The 26,507-nt window shown below is 34.3% G+C and overlaps 4 protein-coding genes across 7 annotated transcripts in view; 2 read left to right on the top strand and 2 right to left on the bottom strand.

Moving 5' to 3' along the window:
• The window catches only part of LOC111432393 (rRNA biogenesis protein RRP5), a 24,600-nt gene extending 12,107 nt beyond the window's left edge, over nt 1–12,493 (bottom strand). The window contains exons 1-17 of the mRNA XM_023069255.1: nt 12,295–12,493; nt 11,598–11,862; nt 11,039–11,244; nt 9,921–10,061; nt 9,647–9,820; nt 9,106–9,205; nt 8,426–8,544; nt 8,209–8,331; nt 7,889–7,960; nt 7,349–7,441; nt 3,877–3,990; nt 3,678–3,800; nt 2,252–2,437; nt 2,045–2,119; nt 1,237–1,373; nt 659–793; nt 62–207 (exon numbers count right to left, since the gene is read on the bottom strand). Of these exons, the coding sequence (XP_022925023.1) occupies nt 62–207; nt 659–793; nt 1,237–1,373; nt 2,045–2,119; nt 2,252–2,437; nt 3,678–3,800; nt 3,877–3,990; nt 7,349–7,441; nt 7,889–7,960; nt 8,209–8,331; nt 8,426–8,544; nt 9,106–9,205; nt 9,647–9,820; nt 9,921–10,061; nt 11,039–11,244; nt 11,598–11,778 (2,125 nt within the window). The 5' untranslated portion in view covers nt 11,779–11,862; nt 12,295–12,493. The remainder of the gene's footprint in view (nt 1–61; nt 208–658; nt 794–1,236; nt 1,374–2,044; nt 2,120–2,251; nt 2,438–3,677; nt 3,801–3,876; nt 3,991–7,348; nt 7,442–7,888; nt 7,961–8,208; nt 8,332–8,425; nt 8,545–9,105; nt 9,206–9,646; nt 9,821–9,920; nt 10,062–11,038; nt 11,245–11,597; nt 11,863–12,294) is intronic.
• A 2,064-nt stretch (nt 12,494–14,557) lies between these two features.
• LOC111432369 (dihydroneopterin aldolase 2-like) lies at nt 14,558–18,038 on the bottom strand. 3 transcript variants are annotated; one of them, XM_023069217.1, is made up of 3 exons: nt 17,848–18,038; nt 16,469–16,717; nt 14,558–14,894 (listed from the first exon to the last, which is right to left on the bottom strand). In XM_023069217.1, exons 2-3 carry the CDS (start codon nt 16,708–16,710, stop codon nt 14,690–14,692), a joined length of 447 nt encoding a protein of 148 aa, XP_022924985.1. In that variant the 5' UTR covers nt 16,711–16,717; nt 17,848–18,038; the 3' UTR covers nt 14,558–14,689. The 3 variants fall into 3 exon arrangements, with proteins under 3 accessions (XP_022924985.1, XP_022924986.1, XP_022924987.1); XM_023069218.1 differs by having other exon boundaries at nt 16,469–16,729; nt 17,848–18,031; XM_023069219.1 differs by having other exon boundaries at nt 17,883–18,031.
• A 1,746-nt stretch (nt 18,039–19,784) lies between these two features.
• Nucleotides 19,785–25,059, top strand: LOC111432368 (phosphatidylinositol-glycan biosynthesis class X protein). 2 transcript variants are annotated; one of them, XM_023069214.1, is made up of 5 exons: nt 19,785–20,103; nt 21,278–21,395; nt 23,290–23,614; nt 23,731–23,897; nt 24,680–25,059. In XM_023069214.1, the coding sequence occupies exons 2-5, from the start codon at nt 21,285–21,287 to the stop codon at nt 24,950–24,952; spliced, it is 876 nt and encodes a 291-aa protein (XP_022924982.1). In that variant the 5' UTR covers nt 19,785–20,103; nt 21,278–21,284; the 3' UTR covers nt 24,953–25,059. The 2 variants fall into 2 exon arrangements, with proteins under 2 accessions (XP_022924982.1, XP_022924983.1); XM_023069215.1 differs by lacking the exon at nt 21,278–21,395.
• A 1,042-nt stretch (nt 25,060–26,101) lies between these two features.
• Nucleotides 26,102–26,507, top strand: part of LOC111432366 (serine/threonine-protein phosphatase PP2A-4 catalytic subunit) — a 7,646-nt gene continuing 7,240 nt past the window's right edge. Inside the window, exon 1 of the mRNA XM_023069212.1 lies at nt 26,102–26,395. Within this exon, the coding sequence (XP_022924980.1) occupies nt 26,303–26,395 (93 nt within the window). The 5' untranslated portion in view covers nt 26,102–26,302. The remainder of the gene's footprint in view (nt 26,396–26,507) is intronic.

Raw genomic sequence — 26,507 nt, 5'->3', positions numbered from 1 at the left:
ATCCAAAAAAAAAAAAAAAAAAAAAAATACACATTCATGCATGTTAAAGATAATTATATACCCTGATGATCTGACAAATGCTCAACGGATATCCTTCCCCTTGAGTAACTGGATCTATTAATATACAATGTTACATGGGTCTCAGTTATTTCATCCACCACACCCGAAACAATACAGCCCAACTCAACCTTTGCATCTTCAGAAACCCTGTAATTGAGTTATCCAATGATAATGACAAGGGATACAATTTTTATTGCATGTAAGAAAAAAATCTGCATATATTTATTCTATTGAAGAAATCATAGCAATAGTAAATTTTGTATTTGTAGGATGGCTAACAACTGGTGTCAATCTATTTTTATTTTTCCAATTTCCCATTCACAAGAAGTCTGGTTTTTTCTTTTCATCTCAACGGATATTATGCTAACCTACTTTTATTTTTTGGTAAGAAACAAGAAACTTTATATAAACCAGCATTCCAATTAGAGGACGTCAACAGCACATGACCACTTCTTGCACTTATTTGTTTATTTACCTACTTCAGTTATTCCAAATTTTCAGAGGCATATTCATTAAGCTCTGTATCCAATAGTTCCATATCATTACAAAACTAAGGCTAATAAGAGGTAAACAGAATAAGAGGTAAACTGAATCAAACCTTGCAGGTTTCATTACAAAACTAAGGCTAATACGTTTGGAGGAAGGAGTAGAGCTTGTGATTCTGCATTTGATGACTTGCCCGATATGATATGTTGAACTTGGATCAGAACCAGGTTCTATTCCGAGTTCAAATCTGAATAAGAATGAAAAAATTTAGATGTACAATAATGAGAGAACAATACATAGAAGCGGAATGTACAGAAGGCTAAAAGAATCAGCAATTTCCATTCCTCATTATTAATCCAAGCAGATGCATTATAATTTCAGCTGCTACAGTAAAAAGAAAACAACATAATTTAAACAGCTAGGGTTCGCCATGAGTCAGATGAGACAAAATGAATAAAGGATAAGGGAGTAACTTAATTTTTATATTGTAAGTTAGCAAATGAAAATTGGGAACAGAGAAGCAGCATCAAATATATTTGTAAGATATGTAATGCCTCATGCATAGTAAACGATGGAATGACGGTATTTGTTACTGCAATAAGCGTATCTCGAGAACAAGCAAATTATAGTTAGGTCAATCACAGAATGGTATCAAGTTCAAAAGCTATTTGGATTCAGTAGCCAACTTGCCTAGGAGCGAAACCTTGAACACCATTGTAAAACTTGACAAAGCAACCATGTTTTTCAATCTTCGTTATCCAGCCATGAGTCACTAATCCTGCAGTAGCATCAGCATATGAACTAAGAACCTCCAATTTTGACTTTACCTGTAAAATGGTATGCATATATCAGAATAACCAAATAGATAAGGTAAGAACGTAACTTCAAAGTAGTTTGAACTAAAATGAGTTGAAAATAATAGTTAAAGCTTAATGTGATAGCGCAGACTGCAGAGTACCATAAGAAATAGAATACAAGGTCTAAGATTTTGTGATAAAAAAGTATGAAGGATAATTGCAGGATGTGCATGTGTACAAAATGGAATCTCATAATTTCTCTTGAATTGATAAAACTAAAACTGTCAAAATGAAGAAGTTTACCTAGTTTTCTTTTTCACATATTTATTGGATGGAAAAGGTAAACTGAGAACAAAAGTATAATTTGAACTTCACGATGATCAAAACCGTGAGGAAAAAAGAAGAGTGAGAGGAGAGAAGTCCCTTTAAACATGTACATTGATGAAGCCTACAGGTTCGAACTCCACAAGAAAAATATAAAAAAAAAATCCTTCTTCAATATAAAAGACAAGAATCAAATGTCATTGAACATATTGTTGACTGACAAAAAAAAAAATATTCTAATTAATACCCTAAACTAATCTAAAAAAAACTAATACAGTAAACTACTTCGCAATTGAGTAAATCAATAGAAGTTAATTAACCAGCTACATATAAACACAGGTAAAATAAATATAATATTAGGGCTAAAAGTAACATACAAGTGCCTTCTTGTGTGTAACAGTTATTCTCTTTGACTTGCAACCGAGCACACGGAAAATTAATTCAGCTCCAACCTACATATTGTGATGGCAACAGTTAGAAGTTTCAAGAAATATTTCATACGAAACAGAAAAAAAGAACTAATTGCATCGAAACAAAAGGCTAGAGTATATTATTTATTGAATGGAACAGTTAAAAATAATGACCTTGAATTTTTTTCTAGGTTTGGCAATTTCAAATTCAGACATATGACTGAGAGGACACAGAGCCTTTAGACCACCAGGAAATTGCACGATAGCCCCAAAATTATCAACAACTATAACTTTAGCGCGTATCAACGTCCCAGGCTTCACATCTGAGTAGGAAAACACTGGACCTTCAAAGGCACTGGCCTGTCAAAAAAATCATAGCATATTATATTATTAAATAAGCGCATATCAAATGGGAGCATCCATTTATGAATGTAACCAACTGTAAACTAAACGAAGAAAAGGTATAAAACAAAACCTCGAATAAAAACTAATTACTCTCATAAAACAAAACAAAAAAATGCCATAACTACTCAAGTAAAACAAAGGTACAAAGCAAAACCTTGATTAATTTTTTAAAAAATAAGGCAAAACCTTGAAATAAGTTATACCAACTATAATATCCTTTGATCATAAAAATATATCAGCAAGGAATCTTGTTGAAGTTCAAGTTGATGGATATAAAGCTTCTAGGATTAAATGGTCTTGGTTTGTTTTTGTTGGATTGAAGTCCCTTTCTGTAGCTTTTCTAGGATGTTTTTTGTTGGGCTTGTTTTTTATATGCCCTTGTTTTTCCTTTCATCTTTTGAAATGAAAATTCTTTGGAGCACTTATTCAAGAAAAAATGTTTTAAGAATCATAACTTTAAGTGCTCCAATGAATTTTCACTAAAACAAAAAAAACAAAAAAAAAAAAAAAAGATATTATTTGGAATATGGTCAAGTAGTTTACTTACATTTGAACTGACCAAGTTTGTTTTGACTAATATGTGTTTCAGAGTTGACCTTAGACTTCCTCCGATGGAACCTTCTCCTCAAAATCTTGTTTTACCATTCAGTGGTTCCTCCCATAATAAGGATCACTCCCTGTTGTTTTAAGAAAATTATATCATTCAAAGATCTTTCACTATGGATCCTCAGTGGTATTTTTCATGTAAACAAGGTTCCAGAGACGTTGACCATCTTTTATGGCTTAGTACATTATACAATAAAACGTAACCTGAAGGCTTTTCTGTTTCCTATGAGCTCTTCTTCAGAGTTACCATAACAGGAATTTTGTTGTGTATAGATTTCTATAAAAAGGAAGAGTTTTATTGCATTAATTTTTGTATGGAATAGAAAAGTGTCTTCAAGGGTCTGTGTTCTTGGTTAAAAGTATGAAATTTGGCTGTCATTAATGTTTGTTTCAGGTTTGTTTTCTAAGGACATTTTCTATCTTCTGGATAGCTTGGACTGAAAGAATGTTACAGATCTACAACGACAAAGAGGAATGTTTTGTGATATCATTCTCTTGCACCAATTTCCAATGTAAGGTTACAACCTAGTGCTTTATTAATATCATATTAATGATGCTTGATTTTCATAAAGTTAATCAGGGACGACACCTTCAAAGTCCCAATGGCAAGTCCTTCCAAATGTCTGAAGCCAAGAATACGAACACGAACATGACTCCCCTCTTTGAACTTCTTTCCGGTCTTTTTCACAGCATCTTCAGCCATATCAGATACCTACAGTAAATATGAACTAATTAACTAAAGAAGTCATTAATAGTAATACACGCCAAAAGAAACTAAAGAAACTTACACTAACAAATGTTGGTGTTGACTCCGGAGAAGAGGTTACTTCAAGAAGAAGGCCCAATCCCCTATCGACCCTAACGACTTTTGCAGAATCATATATATCACCAATTTTCACATGCTACATTGAAAATGAGAGAGAATAAATTCACAAATTTCAGTAGTAACAAACTGTAAATGTATTTGGCCAAAAAGACTGCCTCTGGAAGGATAAGGAAATAAATAGAGAAATATGGTCTATTTTGCATGGTTACGAACGACCTGATCTGACAGTATGCACAGAGAAGTGCACAAGGAGAGTAGAGAAATTTACAAGACAGAATGATGCTATTTGTTTGAATCATGTTACTTATTTTCCCTTCTTTTTGGAAATTTCATACATCAATACAATTTATTTCGGATTAATAAATAAAATAAAATAAACTTATTCACTGAACAATCACATGTAAAGGAACAAAATCAGATTCAATTTAATTCTGAGAACCACTGCCATTAACAAAAGTAATGGCAATATGAACTTGTCAACTAACTCAATAATCTCTACTGTCTGCCTCCATGTTTCTACAATCTGGACCACTCGGTGAAAACTAAATCAAAGATACTATTTTCAGAGTTTCTGATATACAACAGTTCTGAACAAAAGAAGGTGAACAACCCAGAAGGCCTTAGAGATGAGGGGCCGTAAGCTAAAAAGGAGGAACCAAATGTACACATTAGAAAATTCTTTAGTACAAGACATACTAATGTAGATAACTATTAAGATTAATTAGAACACTTAGATGCCAGTCTGTTGAAAGTTTTGGGTTTTTCTTTTAGAGAGCAAAAAGAAAAAAAAAAATTGTTGGGTGGAAAAGTGAATGAAAAGAGGATTACAATGGAGGACCGAAATATGTCACTAATTGAAGAGAATTTCGAAGAATTTTTCCACTAGACTTGAATATCAAAAGAAGAATACTTACAAAAAGTTACTAGAGTATAAAACATCGAGAAATGGGGGCAAATTGACAGAGAATGGAATGTGAAATTCTTTACAAGAATAGAAGATGAAAAACTCCTATGGTGAGAGAGAGGCAAGGAACAAAATTGATGAAGGATCCAAACTATCATTGACAAAAGAGATGAAAGAATACGGGAATCCAAACAACAGACAAAAAACCTACAAAAGGAAGTCAAGCCAAAAAGGGACTCTAATCAAGTAAAATGAGACCAAACAATAATTACCAAGAAAATCGTTACCGGTGCCCAAAAAGAAATATAGAACTTAATGAGGGACTAGACATCGCAACGGCCCCTCTCCACTCCTATAAAAGTCTAATTGCACCTTTTTACCCACAACATCACACAAACCCCAACTTACCATAAAAATACTTTCCTTCTCATGTAACGACAAACGATAATTAAAAAAAGGCACCTAAAGAGAAATGTAGAACCCAACGAGGGACTAGACATCACAAGGGTCACTCTCCACTCCTATTAAAGTCTAATTGTACCTTTTTACCCACAACAACACAAACCCCAGCTTACAACAAAATCTTTTCCTTCTCACGAAACGAGAAAAGGAGAAGGAACTCCTCAAGTATCTCCCTAAACTAGATGTCATGCAACCTAAAAGTTAAACACGTCCTAATAGTAACTCCAAATAGACCGAGTGAAATCACAACCCCAGAAGATGTGGTCCAAGCCTTCTTATTCCCCTCTGACAAAAAATGCAACAAAACAACCCTATCAAAGAGGACAACTTCCTAAAAAATTAATCTGTAGTATCCGATCTTAAGTGGATAGTCCGCCAAGCAAAAGATTTAACCTTCTTTATAATTTTATCCTTCCACGTAGATGAGAAGACCAACCCACTAAAGGGGAGAAGGGTTGAACAAACAACAAAAGGGAAAACTACAAGAAATCCCCCAGTACAGTTGGGGCTCTAGGCCCTAAAAGCGAATATCCCTTCATCCCGATCTAATCTCAAACTCTCCAATGAATGATAAACGAGCCATGACATCTTTCGTTTCCCTACCAAACCACAAGTAGTGGAAACCAATCAGTAAAGAATGAGAGCTCCCAGAAAGAATAAAAATATGAGCCACAAAGTGATTTCTCATGTAGGCAAGTGGAGAAACGTAATGCAAAGGATTCTATTCCCCACCCACTTGGCTTCCCAAACTACGTTTCCTTCCCATCACCCACAGAACAGTGGACCAAGTGAGAAAAAGAAAAGAGCTCATTCGATATCTCTTACCACAAATTTCTATAAGTGCCTTTGACCCTACCCGTCATCCAAACAGTAGGTCGAGGACCGTATCTGCTCACTATAATCCTAAACCAAAGGGTAATAGACTCAAGAGGAAATTGCCGAAGCCGTTTAGCCAAAAGGGCTTTATTACTAGCTTTAAATTCCCTAATTCTAACCCCCCAAGGTTTCACCGCCTTCCCCACCCACCTCCACCTTACTAGATGTGCACCTCTCCCCACACTAATTTCCTACCATGAAAAAACTCTCATATGCTTCTCACAACTCCAAAGAACATAACAAGGAGCTCTAAAGAGGCAAATAGTAAACAGGGATTCCACTCAAAACCGAGCAAACATGGACAAAAAATTTATAAGAAACTATTATATCTAGAGTATATAAAGGCAACAGTAGTACAAAATCAAGAGTGGAATCTGAAATCTTGAGGTTTTATCCAGAGTTGAAGCAATTCCCTTAAGGCTTTAGATTGGGAGCCCATCAAGTCTAATAATAAGGATCTGTTTGAGCATCCAATCGAGGAGAAGGAGATTTTACTGGAAGTTGAGAGTGTCATGAGTGATAAATCAATCATTCTTGAAGCATAAATCAGAAATTTCTAGGATGGAAGAAGCAAAAACTGTCTTGGGATACTGTAAATGATGTTTTTATTATTCTCTAATGCTTGCTTAAGTGAAAACTCTATTCACTCATTCACATACAAGCCCTTAGCTAGAAGGTTAGCTAATAAAAGTGCAGTTGTGTACTGTCACACAGAATCAGGTCGCCTTATTCCAGGTTCATAAAAAAAACAAACTTCTATCGAGGAAAGTGAAAAAAATATGCAAATGGACCTGAAAAAGACCCGCACAAAACAAAAGGAGCCTCAACCAAAAAAGAAAAACTAATAGGAACATCGTTAGGGTTTTAAGGGTATATTAGTAATTGACTAGAGAAATTGTCGTGGCAGTTTGTTAAAAATAAGCGATGTGGAATGTTAACCTTTCTCCTTCCCACTCAAACAAATTACTAATATACCGTCAAAAAAAAATTCAAATATGGAAAGATAAAAAAATAAAGGGAGGCAATCAACTGAGAGCTAAAGGAAAGTTAATGAAGAAACATATAAGCTCCTTAAGAATAAACACCCAATGAGAGGAGGCATTTGAACCTAACCAATAATTTAATATCAGTCAACTTCTAGCTCTAACTAATTCACTTATTGATTCTTCAGACATTAAAACAGGTAACTTACTGGAGGTGCAGCCTTGTTCTGAACGAGATGAGGAATCAGGGTCAATCCCACAGCTCTAGTTGAAGGATCAATAAATAATATCCGAGCATTGACCTATATAAGAATATTAATGTAAAACAAAATTCGTTAAATAGAACTCAAAGTAAGAACATTTTTTATAAAAGGAAATGCAATTTCAGTAATTTAATGGAAAGGAGAGCGAATATAACTGGGTTTAGGGAAAAAAAAAATAATGGGCCATCATACAATTAATTAGAAATGTGCTTAGATCACCAGCGAATACAAAAAAAAAAACAATTAACTAAGTGGCAGAGGCAACAATGTAACCAAAACTAGGTGGCTCGTGATTAACATACTTAAGAAATTGATTTTTGAAAAAAATGATAGATACGCTGTGGTTACTTTTAACATAAGTACTGAATCTATAGCAACAAATTAGAGAAAATCCATGATAGGACACGAGTTTGGCATCATAGTAAAGATTTGTGAAATAAAATGTAACAACAAATTAAATATTTAGCAAATAATTTCACATGGCACCTTCATGTTTTGGTTGTAATGAGCTTTCCAATTTGAAGAATGAAAACTGTTCTGCAAATGAAACATATCGACCTGAAAAAAAAAATGCATATAAAAAAAAAAAACAATAAATAAATGGGGGACATCTGAATAAATGAAGAAGAATACTATTTTTTTTTTTTTTAAGTTCAAAATAGGGGTGAGGTATTGAACATTGGGAAGACATAGGAGCCTTAACCACTATGCTGTACTCGAGTGGCAAGAAGAATAATGGTTGTATAAAGATCATAAATTTATTGATATGTTGCAACAAGCAATAAGGTAAATAGATAATAACTCACAGTTCCATTAAAATAAGTCAGAAAGGATAGCAATAACCCATTTTCAAGGGTTGATTGTACACGTGCGCTAACCATCATGCCAGGGATGAGAAGGTCAATTGAAATACCTTTTAGATCCTTCGCCTGTAATATTTATGAATTATAACAATTACAATGATGAAGGGAACTTGCAGACAGAAAAGAAAAATGAAGAAGGCATATATCACATGGATATTACCACACTGCTGGACACAGTATCTTGATCAGAACTCAAATAAACTACTTTACGAGTTTTGTCAATGCTTCTAACAACACACTGAAGAATTTGACCAACATGCAATTCATTCCCAGGTTGATCTGCAAAACCAAAGAGTTGTCCAAGAAGCAAACACAATCACAAATTGTAAAAGGCATTGTGCTGGTTATAACTAAGAACACATATACTAATGTAATATTGAAAATTAAAACATAAAATATGTTAAATAAAATTAAACCTTTAGTTTGGAGAAAGTTAGAATTCATTACCATGGTTGGATAAAAACTTCGAAACTATGAATTATTTACGAGTATTTAACATACCATAGGGACTATTTATGAGGTATTATCTTTTTTTATGAGAAAAAGTGGACCTACATTTCGTTTAAGAGACGAAATTACAAAACAAGTGGGAAGAATGAAGAAATAGAGGAAAAGCATCAACAAAACAAATAGAACCTAGACGATGGAAACTAGTAGGAACTAACTACATTGTAAACATTCAAAATCATGAAAACATGTGCTAGAGATATGTTAGCACCCATATATACAATGTAAACGTAATTAAGAAATATTTTCCATAAAAGAATGGGATATTAGTATTACTATCATCATGAAGAAATCACTATGTGTCATCATCTTAATAACACAAGGACTTCTTACCAGAGAGTTTGGTTTTTGGCAAAAACCCGGTGAAGGAAGTCAAACCAAAATGAAGAATGTAGCCATGATCTTCAATGCTTTTCACATATGATGTCAGAACCTGAAAGAGTAGTCATTTATAGATACCAATGTCAAAATCATACTCATTGAATGATTTGATAATAGACAATTGCATAATTTGATATTATCAATGGATTCACAGGACAGAAACCGAGATGAGTACATCTCAGGTTTCTTATTAAAAAAACTAATAATAAAAAAAGAAACCAAGATTAGAAAGGAAACAAGAACGTTGAGATCTTACTCAACAATGAACATGTTGAAGTTTAGACAATAATTGATTTTTGAAGTCTATATCGTAACATCGATAATTTTCTAAAGGGGTTAAAAATACATAACACATTGCATGAACCGATACTGCTAAAAAAAAATTTATTACTTTTTTTAGATCAGAAAAACCAAGAATATGAATAATACTAAAGACATTGATTGAAACAAAGCAAGAAATAGGACCATAACTAATGAATTTAACTTCATTTACCATTCCTTCTTGAAGAAGGTCCAATGAGAAGTCTTTGTACAATATAGATAAACGTAATGAAAGCCAGATCTTTCTCTTCCCTGATTCTTTCTTGTCATCATCTACTTGCAGCACAACACATGGAACCAGTTGCCCAACATGAAACATGACAGGAAGTAAACTATGCTCTGGATCCTAGTAAGAAAAAAATATGAAGGGCTGAGGATTCAGTCCAACACCAACAGTAACAGTTTGATTGCAATGTGACTCCTCGGGAAATATGTGTAAATCCTACCTCCATTTCTTTTTCCAAAATTGGATCAAAAGCATCAGCAGCAGACACTAATCCACGTAAGCCCCCAGGTAGATTAATTACAAGATCCTTCTTATTTACTTCAGCAACAACTCCCCAAAATTTCATTCTTGGACTTATATTCTGAAAATAAATAATCGAGAATGAACATTTAACATGAGCCAATAGTTGGGAAAAGATAGGAGACGCCATATTCAAAAGAAACTTATCAGGAGTAACTTAATTAATGAAAGTTTTCACAATAACAACAGAAGAATATCATAGGAAATGAGTTTGACCAACTTCTTTTTATAATGGAAACCTAAAAATTTCACTGGGGAAGAACAAAATTACATGGGAAACACACCTACAAAAGCCAAAGATACTCCAAAAAAAACTTATCCAAACAGCACAAATAAAAGAAAGAGAAACAAAATGAACCGTGAACAAATCTCCAAGATGAAACAAATAACAGCAGCATTTTAAATAAAACTTTTCATTGAAAAATGAGCTTCCAGGGAGAAAATGAACGAATACAAAAAGGCCTAAAAAAGAATGGTCCAAAAAAGAAGCCAAACAAAAATTGACATAACAGAGGAAGACAGAGGCAGCTGAAAAGGTGGATAAAATGGAGCCTCATCTATATGCTTTTCAACATCTCCGCACATCCTTCCATGATGAAAGGCATTTCGAAAGTTTTTTTGACACAAATTCCAAAAAGAAATTTTCATCTAGAATTATGGCCAAAAAAATTCCTCGAGTCATAAGGACATCTCTACACCACCAGATGAGCCACCTATAAAGCTTATCGAGATCAAAATTAATACTCTCACCAATTAATTCCAAGATTAGCAATAGAATGAAAGATTTGCAAAATACTATTGAGGTTAATAAGACACTATCCTCTTCGAACAAAAGGAAATAGTATCGACCAGAAAATGCAAGTGAGCAAGAGTTGATAAAAATAATCAGTTAATTTATCCAGAAAAAATAAATAAGAATAATATAAATAATAGAAACAAAAAAGTAGTCAGCTCACAATTATATCTAATAATAGTCTATGATGTATAAAGGCTTCCCCCCTCCATTGATATAGCAAACTAAACTGTTACAGGATATACCTTCAAAGTTATCTTATTGGCATATTTAGGAAGGTTTCCCACTACACCACTGTTCAACAGAGAGTCCAAATCATCCTCATTTGAGGAATGCTTTCTTCTCATCTTTCCTCTTTTTGTTGTCATCTTCGGATAATCATTCTGAAACTCCTTATCTCCTTGAGGACGTACTTTATCACGATTTTGTTGGCCTGAAGAACCTCTTCCGCCTGAAATTTGAAATAACTCAGTGAGAGTGAGACATTAGAAAGTAGCTAACACAATAACTGTTGAACTTAAGTGCCCCGATATGATTATGAAGTCATATATTTTATTTTCAGTGACTTCCTTCAAATTAGAATCATTGTTGAAGATAACCAAACCAAACCAAAACTACCATGCTATTCTTATCTGGAACATCAATCCCCTTTCATCTGAAGAGAATCTTGAAGCATTAACGAAAATTAACTTTCCAACTGATCATGTTTCCATTAGAACCCGAAAAAAAGAATAATAATAAACATCCTTAATCCCATTACGAAACTTCAAGAAAATCGAACAAAAGTTCAGAGTCCAAGCGCACCTCTAGGAAAGTCAGGAACGTCATCTTCAATCTGCAACGACAAGGCTTCAGTTTTAGCTACATCACTCGTTTTCTTCTTCGACTTGAATGACACCTTGGAATGCTTGTTGAACTTTACGCCATCCACTGATTTCTTGTTGAACTTTGCGCCATCCACTGGTTTTTTTGAAGGCGGCGCCATCTTCACAATGGTACTTCGGTAATAGTTGAAAGGGCTCTTATTTCCAATAAATTCAAAGTATCATTGACGAATGTATTGGTTAATCTGAAGGAAAAAAATTCAATTATGAAAAAAATACACGTTTTCTTCATCCTAACTATAAGCTACAAATAGATTACTTCGACTGATTCTCTAATAAATAAACAAAAAAAAGAGAGATTTTGGAAAATTCATGGCCACATATACAAGGAAACTTTCAACAGAGACCAAACATATGTACAGATTATCAAAGCCACAATTGAAAGAAATATGCAACAAATAACAATGCATTCAAAAGGTTCCAATGTGCAGCCAGATTATTTTCTCTTTTGTTTCCTTTCTTTCTTCCGTTGCTATTCGGCTCTTTTCATTACAAAACAAGAAGAGAAAAATTAAAAATAAATAAATAAATAAAAACTCTTCCATTCTTCCAATAAACAAGTTCTAATCAGTGTTTATAAGTGAGAAGAAAGACATTAATGGAGATAGGAAGAATACCAGCTGAAAGAGAGTACAAAATCAGCACAAAGCCAAGGAGAGAGTCTGCGGCGGCACTCAAACAGAGAGAAGCGGCGGCGCTCAAACAGAGGGAGGCGGCCACACTGAGCTGCTAAAAAGGAGAGGAGGAGACGACGCGAAGGAAAAGAAGAAGTCGGAGGCGTCGAGCAGCTGCGAGTGGGCGGAAAAAAAGGGTTTAAGGGAAGGGGTTTCCGCTTTCTTTTATTTTATGTGTTTTTTTTTTTTTTTTTTTTACTTCTTTCCATAATTATATTATTTTTAATTAATTTATATACCCCTAAATTTCACCCCAAAAAATCAAATTTTTTTCTTAAATTTTTATTTATATTTCTGAATTTTACTAAAACTACAAATTAATAAGGATATTAATTTAAACTTTAATAACGTCATCTAGAATGATTTAAAAGACCGTCTTAATATAATTATTTTCCCCCGAAATATTAACAAACTATGAAAATAATTTTTATAACGTAATTATGTCTAAGTAGAGAAAAATAGATGAAGACGATGAAACAAAAAATTATGGGCGTTTATCAGTTGGGTTGGGTCGAATTAAAATTTTTATATCTAACTTAATTGTTAGAGTTGTCGGTCTTATTAAATAATGAATTCATTTCAAATTCATCAATATATATATATATACATATATATATATGAGTTCAGTTCATTCACGTAGTTTAGTTATTTATTTAAATTTTTTTTTTGAATAAGATTAAAAAGTTAATATATAAGACGTTTATTTATTTATTTGAAAAAGTAAATTAAAATTATGAAAAAATATAAGTACCTTTAAAAGCTTGTTTTTAGAAGTCACTTGACTAAAAAATTGAAAAATAATTATGAAATAAAATAAAATAAAGGGAAATATATGTATATGGAATTGATCCAACGAAATAAAAATGTATTCATTTATTAATAATTAATTTTGGTTGAATACAAAGAGCACATAAATCAATTTAATTCGTGAATTATTCGTTCCTTTAAACTCAATCCAATTCAAGTAAGTTCATGAATTGATTGTCCAACCCAACCCGACCCAACATTGAGTTAGGATAGATTGGTTTTTTCACGTCACAAACTCTTTTGAACATAGTTTAATGAGATATGGATTCCAACATATTACTCACTTTAAATTAATTCATGTATTTAAATAAACAAGGTGCCCAATCCATTTTTCAAAATAAGAAATAATACTGTAAAATTCTATGGGAATAGTTTTCACTCTTAAAACGAGAAGTAGGTAGACCATGTTGCAAAATATGTAAGAGAATGTCAGCGCGCACATGTGCCGAATCTAAATTCTTATCGTGAGCATAGATCGTTACAAATGGTATTAGAGAGGTACCTCTCCTAGTAAGATGTGGTTCGGAGATGCACCAACGCGGAAGCTAGGGATCACGTGACACTCGAAAGGGTACATGAATGCAATTCTATGTTGGGTGACCTCCTAAGAATTTTCTTATAATACATGTGAGTGAAGATAAAACATGCTGGAAGGATTCGTATTGGTCTGGGAGGATAGTTTTTACTCTTGCGAAGCTTGGAATAATGCCTGATCTGAATCTCGGGCATGGGTGATTCAAGCATTCTTAATTCATTTAACTAGTGCTTGTAAGCTTACTAAAAATTCATTTACACATAGAATTCTAATGCTTAAGAGGAAAAACTCTAGAGAAGCGTGACGCATCGAGGTGTTTAAAGGATATTAAAACATGTGGTTCATAGGCGAATTTAAAATATTTCAAGATCAATTTTCTCGAACAAGAACAAGTTGAAAGAAGCATTAAACTACACATATATAAAAACACAAAAGATGAGTAAAGTAAAACAATAAAGTCTCGTTGACGATTGATAATTCATCGAACAAGGTTGTTAGTTAAGCTTCTTTTTCTATAGCATGCTCGTTTTTTCCCAAGTAGAGATACTAGTGAGACACCTTGTTGTGGAAAGTGCTAGAGTCATCGCTTCAATCCATCTCCGATAATCAGCTTCTTTTTCTAGCTCGTTCTTCCTCGAGTAGAGCTAATAGTGAAACACCTTGTCGCTAATAGTGAAACACCTTGTCGTGAAAAGTGCTCGAGTCGTCACTTCGATTCATCTCCGCTAATCTTTCGAACTTGATTTTTTTCTCTTAAAGATATCTAAACCTTGAGGACCAAGAGAATAGTATTTTCTAAACAAACTTATAGAATAAACACAAAATTTAAGAAGTTCAGTAAAAAGTAGAAGAAAAACACGTGTAGGGAATAGCCCACAAAATTACTGGAAACGAAATTCCTTAGCATCCCAATATAAAATAGAACTAAAATACAAATGATCAAAATAGAACTTTGTTGTACTTTTCATACAGTATTTGTTTGAACAAACAAGCACATTAGATTGGCACATCTTTATCTCTACTTCTAAAAATCTCAATACCCAAGTAGTCAATTGGTCCACCAACAACGACATCAGGCTTCGCAATTTTCACTCGAACGGCGGTTATTCGATGGTACTCGATCATTATTTTTGAAGAAATTTCCTCTGCAACTGATTCCAGAAGATCATGTGATGGTCCAGTCAAAACTTCCCTTGCTATGCTGTTGTTCAACATTAAAAAACCTATCAGAAACAATATCCATAATAGTATATGCTATTGGTTGAACTTCATTGTCCATTAGATTGCATAAAGTGAATGAATCATAACGTCGACTAATAACATCCAAGAAAGCATTAACACATCCAAGAAAGCATTAACACGGTATGTTTTACATGTGAGAGTTCTTAACCAATTGAGCTATCCTCATATTGGGAACGTTAACATAGAATGATAGAATCCAACTATGCAAGAAAAGATGAGGTTCAAAATCCCCTCATTCTTTTACAACAAGCCTCTCTTGCCATGGAAGGAGCTAATCCCTTGCCATGGAAGGAGCTAAACAACGAGTAACTTAAAAGTTCTCACAAAAAGTTTACAACGAGCTAATCCCTTCTTCGAGCCATTAAAGTTTACAACGCTTCCTCCAACATGTAGAATCCAAAGCAGTTAATTCTGGTATCTTTTCCCTCTCTTAAATACTGCCTTGTAGCTCGCTGGTCAGGGGTTAAAAACCCATTATCCTCCCTTCTGTCCTGACCTTTTATTTGATCGACCAAAGATTGGATTTGTTAAGCCTTCGATCTTTGAGAAAGATTCCAAGTTCGTAGCATTGATTTTAGACCCTTGTGTTCTATCATGAACCCATGTTCGGGCCATCTTATGTTCGATTGTTGATTCCAGTTCCACACAATTTCCAAATTCAAATTGGAATCTTTATGGTTTAGCCAAGAACTTTCAAACGCAAAGACATGGTCCCCAGGAGATATTTCCAATATTCAAGGATAGAGGATAGTGATCCAAAGTGGTACGCTCAACCCTTCACAATTGTGCAGTCCCAACTTTCATTGGCGACTAAGAATCAGTCTAGAACAGAAAGTGTGTTATTTTCATCTTCCATGAGATTCAACTTGGGAAGAAGCACGACCAATCTCTTTGATCAAGGTTCAACTTCCATGAGATTCCTCGTAGAAAGACAAAGAAAAGATCCGATAAATGGAAATGGAACACTTAGAGTGACTCCATTCAGGGAGGGGTTGTTGCTGGTGATTAATGGCAGCCGAAATTAGTGTTTATGGGGTCGGGGAGGGGAGAGAGAGCATCTTGAGTTGCAAGTTTTTTCCTAGCTAATTCTTGGACATTCCAAAGATTGATGTTTGAGCCAAGTAAATTTATGAAAACAATAGAAAGAGCTTGTAAGCATTCCCAATCACATGTAAATGACATCTTTTATTTGCCATGACTATAGAAAGACCATGATTCAAGTGTTTGGATGGTCACTTTAATTTACTATATTGTATAGCCTACAAATATAAATAGCCTGCTTCCTACCTCCTAAAGCAACCGTAGCCAAACTTCAAGAACAAATATAGAAGTTAATCAAATAATTGTCTTTTAAAAAAATAATAAGACGAAGAAACCATGCTTTCATTAAGAAATATGAAAGAGTAGTGATCAAATAATTGCAAAACTATAGATAACACACACAATGCAGATAACAGACGTATAGTAATACACACCAGTCCACTGAATCATATTAGAAATCTTACAGAAAGAGGCTTAACACAAAGTACCCACCGATAAATTGCAGTGTAGCTGACAGTATCATTCAAGTCATCAGATTTTCCAGCTGCCCGGAGATCCAACCAAGCATCCACATCCACCGAAAACGTTTGTCCAGTTTCCTTTTCTTTAAGGTGAACTCCATGATAACCGTGAAACTTCAGACCCCTTAATATGAGTCTATCCCCCTTTGTGATTTTAAAGTTGTTTAAACTTGCTTCTGAGGTGCTAATGATGACACCTTTATTATCAGCCATATGATCACTGAAACGAAACCAGAGAATGGGGAATGTTAAAAAAAAATCCAACAATAAAGATAGAGACATAGCAAACCGAATGAGAACAAAGAACAAATTAAGTATCATCATAAAGTGCTGATGTTATGAACCGAGACATCAATCATGCAATATAAACTACAAAGAAGATGTGAAGAAAATGTTGTTCAAATTATTACAAGATGTCATTAAAGAAGAATAAAACTTTATTTATTCTTATATAGTTACAAATTTTGGGTGGATGATAATTCAGAGTTATGGTGTTTCTTTAGTGTATTTTAAGGCTCATTTACATAGTGGTTAATTATGGTCCTAAAGTATACATATTAACTAATTATGGTCATAAAATATGAAAGTTACAACTCTTGGAATGCCTCGTGCTATATAAAGCCATGTATGTTGACTTTGATAAAGGAAACTTGGAAAATGTAGTAAAAGGAGCATTTGTGCTTTCCTTTAGCCAATGACTAAGTTTCTTTGCAATTCTATACCGTTTAGATTGCATGTTTAGAATCATTCAAGCTCGACATGATCGACTTTACTTGTGGAGTGATTTAAATCTCAAACAAGTATTCTTGCCTTGAGATATTCGATCAACAAGGTAATCCGAATTTTACTTCCCTAGTAATGATTCCTTATCGTTTGGTACTAGAACTTCCTCTTGAGATGATTTATTATCGTTGTATCAGAGTTTCCCTTGGTTGATTCCTTATCAGCTACCTTTTGTCTTAATTTATAAAAAATGATCCACATTCATAGAACACAGTAATTATTTCATTAACATATAACTGAATGATTACTCCTATGAATAACTGAAAAATATGTCTGGACTCATGTTTTTAATCAGCCCACAGTGATTGATTCGTATTCCAGTAAAATAAACTGTCTAGCTTCATTCTCTTACTTCCACAAATTCAAAGTATAATTGGTTAATAGAGGGAGAGAATTTCAATTTTAAGAAGAAATATACAGATCACGTCCTAGCTGTTTTTTTCGTTACTATTCGGCTATGGTCAATTCAAAAAAAAAAATCAAACAACTTCTCCATTCATTCATTAGACAAGGTCCAAACTGCGGTTTTCGAGCGAGAAGAAAGACAGATGGAGATTAGGAGAATACCAGTATGAACGAGAGAGTAGAAAGTCAGTACAGACCACTAGGAGGGAGGCTGTGGCAGCACGAACGGAAGAAAGACGACGACGACGGCAGCAGTGAACGGGAGAGACGGCGGCGGCACTGACGACGGCGTGAAGAAGAAGAAGAAAAGCCGTGGAGCACAGTGAACGAGATAGGGTTTTCCTCTTTCTTTTATTTATTTTTTATTTTATTTTACAATTTACTTATTAAACTGAAAAAAAAAAACTGGTTTTTTAACCTTTTCTAGTTTATTTATTAACATAATTTAATTATTTATATATTGATTTTTGAAGATTAAAATAATTTTAATTCAGAAATTAGTTTTAATGTTCTTGAAAATTATTAGTTTTCAAATTAATTACTGGTGGTATATTTATTAATGGTTGAATATTATTATTTTATATTACGTGTATATATTATAATGGAAGTCGTATGTACACGTGTATATATATAAATGGTAAAAAGTAAAACTTTACTGGAGATAATAATTGATCCAGGAAAGCATAAGAGTTTTTTTTTTTTTTTTTTTTTTTAAATAGCTTAACTACTATTCAGTATTTTGTAGATGTCTACCGGACACTTGGTGGGTGGAAATCATTGAAGTCATATATTGAATCTTCTTTTTCGATGGGAGGAGAATATGTTGAACCGATAGAGGCAACTCCTTGAAGAAGTTTTTGGAAGTCAGCTTCGAAATATGTCGGGGCGAAAGCCGCCCTGAACTTTGAGTTGAGGAAATCAGAGTTTTTCCTATTTGATTGGTCCTAAAGGTGGCCATGTTTTGAGAACAAAACCTTCACGGCTTTGAGATCAGCGTGGATATATGTATATTTATCTCATTATTTGATTTTAATTATTTTGAATACTTGTTTTATTCGGTCTCGTTTTCCTTCACCTTGAAATTCCGAGATAGAATTCAGAAAGTTTGAAAATACATGCAAAAACGCATCATTAATGAAAAAATGATGAAATGATTCTGATAAGATAAGGAATCAACTACAAGGGGAGTAAGATTCGGATTACCTTGTTGATCGAATATCTCAAGGCAAGAACACTTGATTGAGATTCAAATCACTCCACAAGCAAGATCGATCATGTCTAGCTTGAATGATTCTTGTTGATCAAATATCTCAAACATTTGTTTGAGATTCGAATCACTCCACAAGCAAGATTGATCATGTCGAGCTTGAATGATTCTACATGCAACCTAAACTACATAGAGTTGCAAAGAAACTTAGCCATTGGCTAAAGAAAAGCACAAATGCTTCTTTTGATATATCTTCTAAGTCTCCCTTACAAATACAACATACATGGCTTTATATAGCCTCAAAATGAAAGCATTCCAAAAGTTGTAACATTCATACTTAATGACCATAATTAGCCATAATGTAAAGGTAACCTATAAAGTAAATAAAATGTCTTAAAATACAATAACTCTAAATTACTCTAAATTGTAACCCACCCAAAATTTATAACCATCAAACTTCATTCCTCTTCAATGTGACATGAATTGCAACCTCTTTTGATAATTTTGACAACATTTTCTTCACATCTTCATTGAAGTATATTGTATGAATGATGTCTCTTGGTTCATATCAGATTCCTATATGTCTTTGGTGGATCCAAAGAATGGATGATTGATTTTACGAGCATTCTGTCAAAATTGGATGAACAAAGAATGTTTATAATTTTGAAACCAAATGACATTAAACCATGCCATCTGATAGACTCGAGAACAAGATTGGAACAAAAGATTTTGCCGTGTACGGATCATGATTCCAGCACGTCACATTCACGACCGTTAGAATTTGAGTCGATTTTTTATTTTTATTTTTTTTGTAAGTTTTAGTTTTCAGTTTAATAAGTAAATTGTAAAATAAAAATAAAAAATAAATAAAAGAAAGAGGAAAACCCTATCTCGTTCACCGTGCTACACGGCTTTTCTTCTTCTTCTTCTTCCCGCCGTCGTTAGTGCCGCCGCCGTCTCTCCCGTTCATCAATATTGTTTATAATCATATCAATATAATTAAAAAATAAAAAATAAAAAATGGTATGATTATAAACAATATTGGTTTATTCCTCCCCACACCCCACCCCTATCCACGTCATCTTCCCTCGATCTCAGAGGACGACGAACGAAGTGAATCGGCTGTTTCTACGATCGTAAACCTGGCTGAGGAGGCGAAGCTTGCAACGTCGAAGCATTAGCACCTGCAAATTTCTAGTTGCCGGTGGAGTGTGAGTTCCATTTCTTCTCTGAAAACTTTAATTTCCACTTAATTAAACTGAGCTTTGACTGAATACAAAAATTCCATTTTCCCGCCTTTTAATTCTAGAATGCATCGTTGCTTATCTAGTGCCTTGTCAGGATACAAATTTGCTCATCGCACTCAAAGCTGTAGAGAAAGGGAACTTATAATCAGAAATCCAAATCTGTAAAATACGTCCATGGGTTAAAAAACTAACAAATTTGGTTCTTGAGATTTAAATTTGGTTTCTATCGATTTTGGATGCCCACAATTTGAATTGATTTTTAATTAGTTTCTGAAATTTGAAATTGGTTTCTCTTATGGTCCCTGTTAATATGGAAATTAAGTAGACCAATAGAATGATCAAGTGGTAGTAAACATTTTTGCTGGTTTGTTCTACTTGGGAGGAGCCCAACTGGTGCGAAGTCATTTGGTTAAACTGGAAACTAACCTTCTTAGATTGGACAGAGAGGGTTAATTGATAACTCTAGAAAATAAATGAAGCCTTCCTGTCAAGATGGTTATGGAGGTTCCTTTGAGAAGACATAAAGTCAATGAACATAAGTTGGGATCGGATTCAAATGGCTTGTTTCATAGCCGTTGTGAGATCTAAGAGGGGAACTAAGCATTTCTTATAAGGGTGTGGAAACCTCTCCCTAGCAGACGCGTTTTAAAACCGTGAGGCTGACGACGATATGTAACGGTCCAAAGCGGACAATATCTGCTAGCGGTAGGCTTGGGCTGTTACAGCCGTCGTGTGAATTGTAGTGCTTGATGCCCAAAATTTAAGGAGAAGATTTTAGTTTTCAGGGTGGGAAATGGAAGCTACATTCACTTATGGTAGGATGGCTTGATCGAAGACAACCTATCTAGAGTTTCTAAAAGTTAAAAGTTACCTTTTTTCTTTTACTTACAAAGCTTGAACATCTAGAGTTTCTAAAAGTTAAAAGTTACCTTTTTTCTTTTACTTACAAAGCTTGAACATCCTAGACAGATCCAAAAGAAGATTTCTACTTTGGCCAGATGTATTCAAATCAGTATGAATTATACTATAATTCTGGAAAATATTGACCTCTGTTCTTGTTCGTCCACTACGGAACATGTTATATAGGCCTTCAGATAAGCATTCGAACCATAACATCTTTTTTCTTGTTTTGTTCCAGTTATGTGATGAAGACCAAGCCAAGCATTCCTGTTTATATTTCTTTGTTGTTGGGAATTTCATTTATATTCTACCCTGTATTTGGCTCTTGCCTTAATGGCATTTCACACGCTAGTAAGGTCAGTCCTAGTAATTCATGTTCCTCGACTCTTTATCATTTTGCAATTATTAGATTGTATGTGCAAATTATAATACTGTATGTGTGACTTCTTCACGTGCTATATTAGTTCCAGTAAATCTCGCTATTTTTTGGTGTTAATATAGAGCTGTTACATGTTGGGTTTAGGCTAAAATTATTCCATTGGTTTTTATCTCTCAGTGATACTGAACTCTTGCTCCATCTAGTTTTTGTATAAAAATTGTGGTCTTTCTTTTTTTAACATCCTTTTTCCTAAAGATTTTTTCTTATTTTCATTCTCAAATTGACATGAAAAGTAGGAAGGATGTATATTGAACCAGATCCTAAAGCTGTTTCGGAAGGGGTTTGGGGTTTTATCATGCGTGCATTATGAGTCGAAAAAGGATTCACTGCATCTCATTTTGATGCTTCTTGAATACAACTTGCTAGTTAGTAAAGCATGAAGGTTGAATAGGAAGAGTACTCAATTTGGTTATACTCGTAGATTTGGACCAGCAATATATTTCCTGCAATTTTTTTAAATCTTGGGAAAGAAGATATACTCGTTTTTTAAATAAACAAAAAGGATGAGGAGGTAATGAATATCGTGAAGTTTAAACAAAAGCGTTTGTTCTCTCTTGTGGGTCTTGGATTGGCCTTCTGCTAACTTAGAGGTTAGGCTTCCACTGGAGAGGAGGCCATCTTGAATACATCCCACAGTGAACTAGTATTTTCACCATTATCCGTTGTGTCACAGTATTAAATATACTCGGCTTTAATGTTGCAAAGCATATTATTCGTTTTAAGATTGGATATAAGTTGATAATACTTGGAGGACTATCAAAAGGGGTTAATCTGAGTGCTATTAGTCATTGGCAACTTGAAAAGGGAGAGATCATTACATTGATCTTTCTGTTGGAATGTTGTGCACCATCAAGTAATCAACAAGACACCTCAATACGTTAGTAATATTTTAGTTTAAAGTTATCATTGTTGCAGGAAAGCATAGTTTTGGTGGATGTAGTAGGTTGGGTAGCTTTTGCTATCTTTTTTTCCATTTGAATTTTTATGCTCCTAATGCTTTGGGGCATCCTGACAATTATATACCTTCTAATCCGATGCCTACCCCACCTCATATTGTGCCGGAATGGTATTTTCTACCGATCCATGTCTTTCTTCGTAGTATACCTGACAAAGCGGGAGGTGTAGCTGCAAGTTTTTTTTTTAATTTTTTTAGAGAGGAGAAACATTTTCATCGGTAAATGAAATACTAGGAGCTTAGTGGGCTCCTAGCCCCAAGAGGCTAATTACAAAAGAGTTCTCCAATTAGATCAAATATGATGGCTATAATCTCTAAAAGGATGTTTAGTCTTACACCAAAACACAGCATAAAATAAAATTAAATCCAAAAAGCGATCTAAAATGGAGAGAACATCCCCGAAAAATCCTTGTATTCCTGTCAAACTACAGTTTTGGTAACTTCATTGAAATGCTTTTGCACTTCGCAATCCTGACAGAAAATTGCATGAGTAAACGTATAAGTGCATGATCTTGAAAATAGCTATAATCTCTGTGGTTATTATCCCTAAAAACCTATTTCAGAGTCTCAGACTAAGTAGAAACTTAATTGTTATTGTTGTTGTAAGCACTCATGGCTTAGATAACTTTGCACTCTCTCTGTTTCTGGATTGTGACCTTATAAAAAATTGTGAATTTTTTTTTATCTTGTCCCTCTTAATGTAAATGTAGCTAAGTCAACGGGATGAATAAGTCTTTGATATTATTTGATGTCTTTTTGGTGGGAGAGCATCATAAATGTTCTGAAGACACTGGTTTTGTTCATCTTCACAAGTATTTTCGTATTTCATTTGTTACTCTTGTACTTAATTTGCCAGGTTGGAAGGTATATTATGGAATCGTATTATGGAAAGCACGAAAGCTTCATTGATTCACTTTTTGATGATTTCCTGACGCAAGATCTTCCTGTCAACATATGTCAAGTTCTACCATGTGATCTAAATACTGTGCTAAGTCTCTCGATCCTGTTGAAGATTAAGGGAGAAGGTTCTCACCGTCAACTTTCATCGACCATCAAATTCAACATCGAAAAACCCATACCTCATGTTCACACACACCATTGCAAGATTATTATCATCGAACGACTGCCATCGGGAGTTTTTGCTGACCCATTTGAATTGGAACATCTTCTTCATCGTGCTGGTAAAACATATTGATATCTCTTGCTTTCTTTTTATAATTTGCAGCAAATGGTATTGCTGTCACTATCTATGTAGTAGGTTCAACCCTTTTCTTATTATTTTATCTTCTTTTTGCAGTATTTAGTGATGTAGCCGTTTTTGGAGATACAAATTTGGAATTGCCTTCAGCCCTCTCCAACCTGTCTGTTGTCGAGGTTCACAAGGACGTTGGTCTCAATATTTTTTCACACAACAAGAATTTGCTCGAGTTCAGCATTGATCTGCCTTTACATTCACGATATCCAGTAAGCCTGAAGTATCTTTTAGAATAATCATCCTAGGTGACATGGTTTTTATTTAAGTTCATTATGAAGGATCTGGCGTCATAGGATAGAATGGAATCTAACAAGTTCTTAGCGTTAGTTTATCTCATATAAGTTCAGATAGTATCCATGTTTATACTCCAACACTTACGAGGACACGTGTTAGATTTTTGCTTAGCACAACAGACACTATCAAAAACTAATTGAACAAATTGAATACTGAGTCTGACATTCATTGAACACGTGTCAAACCCTTGTTAACCACCACGAACAAGTTTCTTACACTTTGAACATTTTGACGGTGACAACATTTCGTGTAACGGTCTAAGTCCATTGCTAGCAGATATTGTCTTCTTTGGGCTTTCCCTTTCGGGCTTTCCCTCAAGTTTTTAAAACGCATCTGCTAAAGAGAGGTTTCCACAATCTTATAAAGAATACTTCGTTCTCCTTCCCAACCAATGTGAGATCTCACATTTTGAGAATGAATTGATCTTAAATTTGCTTGTAGTGTAGTTAAGATGTTAATGTCATTCAGAAAATTGATAATTTGGTTTGTATCTGTCTCACATTGACAGCTGACAAACGATTGTAGCATGAGAATCATAGAAAGATATGTAAATGATATGAATTTGTGAAAATGTATGCGGTAACAACGCGGTCTTGTTCATGTCCTATATTTTTTAAGCTTAACGATTCACTATATTCTAGTCATGTTGTTTCCGTGCTTAAATGGACTCGTAACATATTTTCTTCTTGTTCTGCAGCCATTAGATGAAAGCGGTTATGTCGAAGTTAGATTGAAGGCTCCGGACTTGTTTTTGCAGTGTAGCATACAGGAAAAGCCACATAATAGGAGCTGTTTATTTAAGTTGCAAAGTGACGATGCAAAGGCAGACCTAACATGGTCGATACCAGCAGGTAAACGATCTAGTGCTAGAATCGTAGGCGTTGTGACCTTTGTTTCTGCTTTTCTATCAGTACTATCAATTATATTTTCTACACAAGTTGGACAACACAAAGTTTTGAAGCAATGTTAATTAGTTCAATATTAAGTGATGTTTTGGTGGTCCAAGATGCGTAAACAAGCATGCATTGTTTCTTGTTTCTTGCTCTGGTAATAGAATTTGGTTCCTAACTTCTTATTTATTCCTTATTATGATTTTGCGTTTTGCGAAACCATTACAGATGCACCCGCTAATAGAACTGTCAACCCCTTAGATGGAAGTCCAAATCTAAGGGGGCGGATTTAAACCAAAATCTAACCCTTGCCAACACGAGCATATCTCACTTTGTTCAAATATTTGATATGAAATGACTTCCAAGTGCTTAAAAAAAAATGTTCTTTTTAAGTGAAGATGTTTTTAAACACTTCAAAAGTCATTTCATAAAAGTCCTTACAATTGTCTAAATGTTAGAGGTTCAAATCTCCGATACTATGTTGTTGAAGTATATTTTAACCTAACTTGAGTAGTTTAGGAACCTATATTTCGGAAGGTTAAAAGTTTGGTTCTTAAACTACTAGACAGAAAGCATAGGCATAAGATGATGTTAACTTGATGGATAATTTTGTTGGCATTTCTAAATCACTAGGGGAGATCGTAGATTGACTACGAGTCGTGCAAGACGACTCATTTTCAATCCATTTTTATGATTATAACTTAAATCAAACCAAGTTGAATGAATCAGTTCAGCTTGATTTCTTGCACCCTTACTTTAACAGAATGCTAATTGATGTTTGAAATATTTTCGATATACTCAAAGGACAACTAAGATAATAAATTTATGGGTTTATTTCGCGCTGATATATTCAAAATATTAATAAAATAATAAACTCATATTTAACATGAAAATGCTTACTTATTTGCAATTATTTTTGTATTTAGAAAATATAAATCCATACAATTATTAGGCTAGAATTTAAAACTTTTTATTAAAAAAAAAAGAAAAGAAAGCTCCATTGGAAAGGTATTATAAAATGAATTTTGGCTTTTATAGTAATAATGTTAAATTGAAGAAATTTTTTATTTGTAATGATTAATCTCATTGACGTGGCGTCTTACGATTGGTGGTTAACATGTGAGCTTTCATGAAGGTTCCCACATCGGAATAGAATCAATTACGTTTAATTATAATTATGAATATAAATATAAATTATAATTAATTTCCCTCCACTCAATCCATTGTCATTCTCAATCACAACACACGCACACTCACACCTCGCCATTTCCGGTTTCTATAATTCAACCTCATTTCTCTCCCACTCGCTCTCTCTCTCTCGCGCGCACCCAATCTCTCTCTCTCTCTCTCTGTCCACTGCCCGTCGCTGCAGTGGAGTCTCACGTCCCTGCCGGACCTTCAGACATTGGCCACCTCATTCGGGTGCGGGTATGGGCACGGATTCGATGTTGTCCGAGGCCAACAGCTGCCTCGACGAGCAGATCTCGCAGCTCATGCAGTGCAAGCCGCTCTCCGAGCAACAGGTTCCGTTTATCGATTGATCTTCTCTTGTTCTAGTTTCTGGGCGGGTTCGATTCGGTTGATTCTTGCTTCTTGACCTAAAAAAGAAACTGTGGAAGATGGGGGGGGGGGGGG

This window comes from Cucurbita moschata, unplaced genomic scaffold (genome assembly GCF_002738365.1).
Source record: "Cucurbita moschata cultivar Rifu unplaced genomic scaffold, Cmos_1.0 Cmo_Scf00038, whole genome shotgun sequence".
NCBI classification, from domain to species: Eukaryota; Viridiplantae; Streptophyta; class Magnoliopsida; order Cucurbitales; family Cucurbitaceae; genus Cucurbita; species Cucurbita moschata.
The sequence above is the reverse complement of the archived record's forward strand: the minus strand, read 5'-3'. Positions and strand labels throughout refer to the sequence as shown.

Bases quoted from the DNA above. Each gene is read 5' to 3' on its own strand.
- LOC111432369 (XM_023069217.1), bottom strand. From the start codon at position 16,710: ATGGCTGATAATAAAGGTGTCATCATTAGCACCTCAGAAGCAAGTTTA. The intron at 14,895-16,468 runs GTGGGTACTTTG...GTTGAACAACAG, and splicing joins AGCTACACTGCAATTTATCG to CATAGCAAGGGAAGTTTTGA.
- LOC111432368 (XM_023069214.1), top strand. From the start codon at position 21,285: ATGAAGACCAAGCCAAGCATTCCTGTTTATATTTCTTTGTTGTTGGGA. The intron at 21,396-23,289 runs GTCAGTCCTAGT...TTAATTTGCCAG, and splicing joins GCATTTCACACGCTAGTAAG to GTTGGAAGGTATATTATGGA. The intron at 23,615-23,730 runs GTAAAACATATT...TTCTTTTTGCAG, and splicing joins ACATCTTCTTCATCGTGCTG to TATTTAGTGATGTAGCCGTT.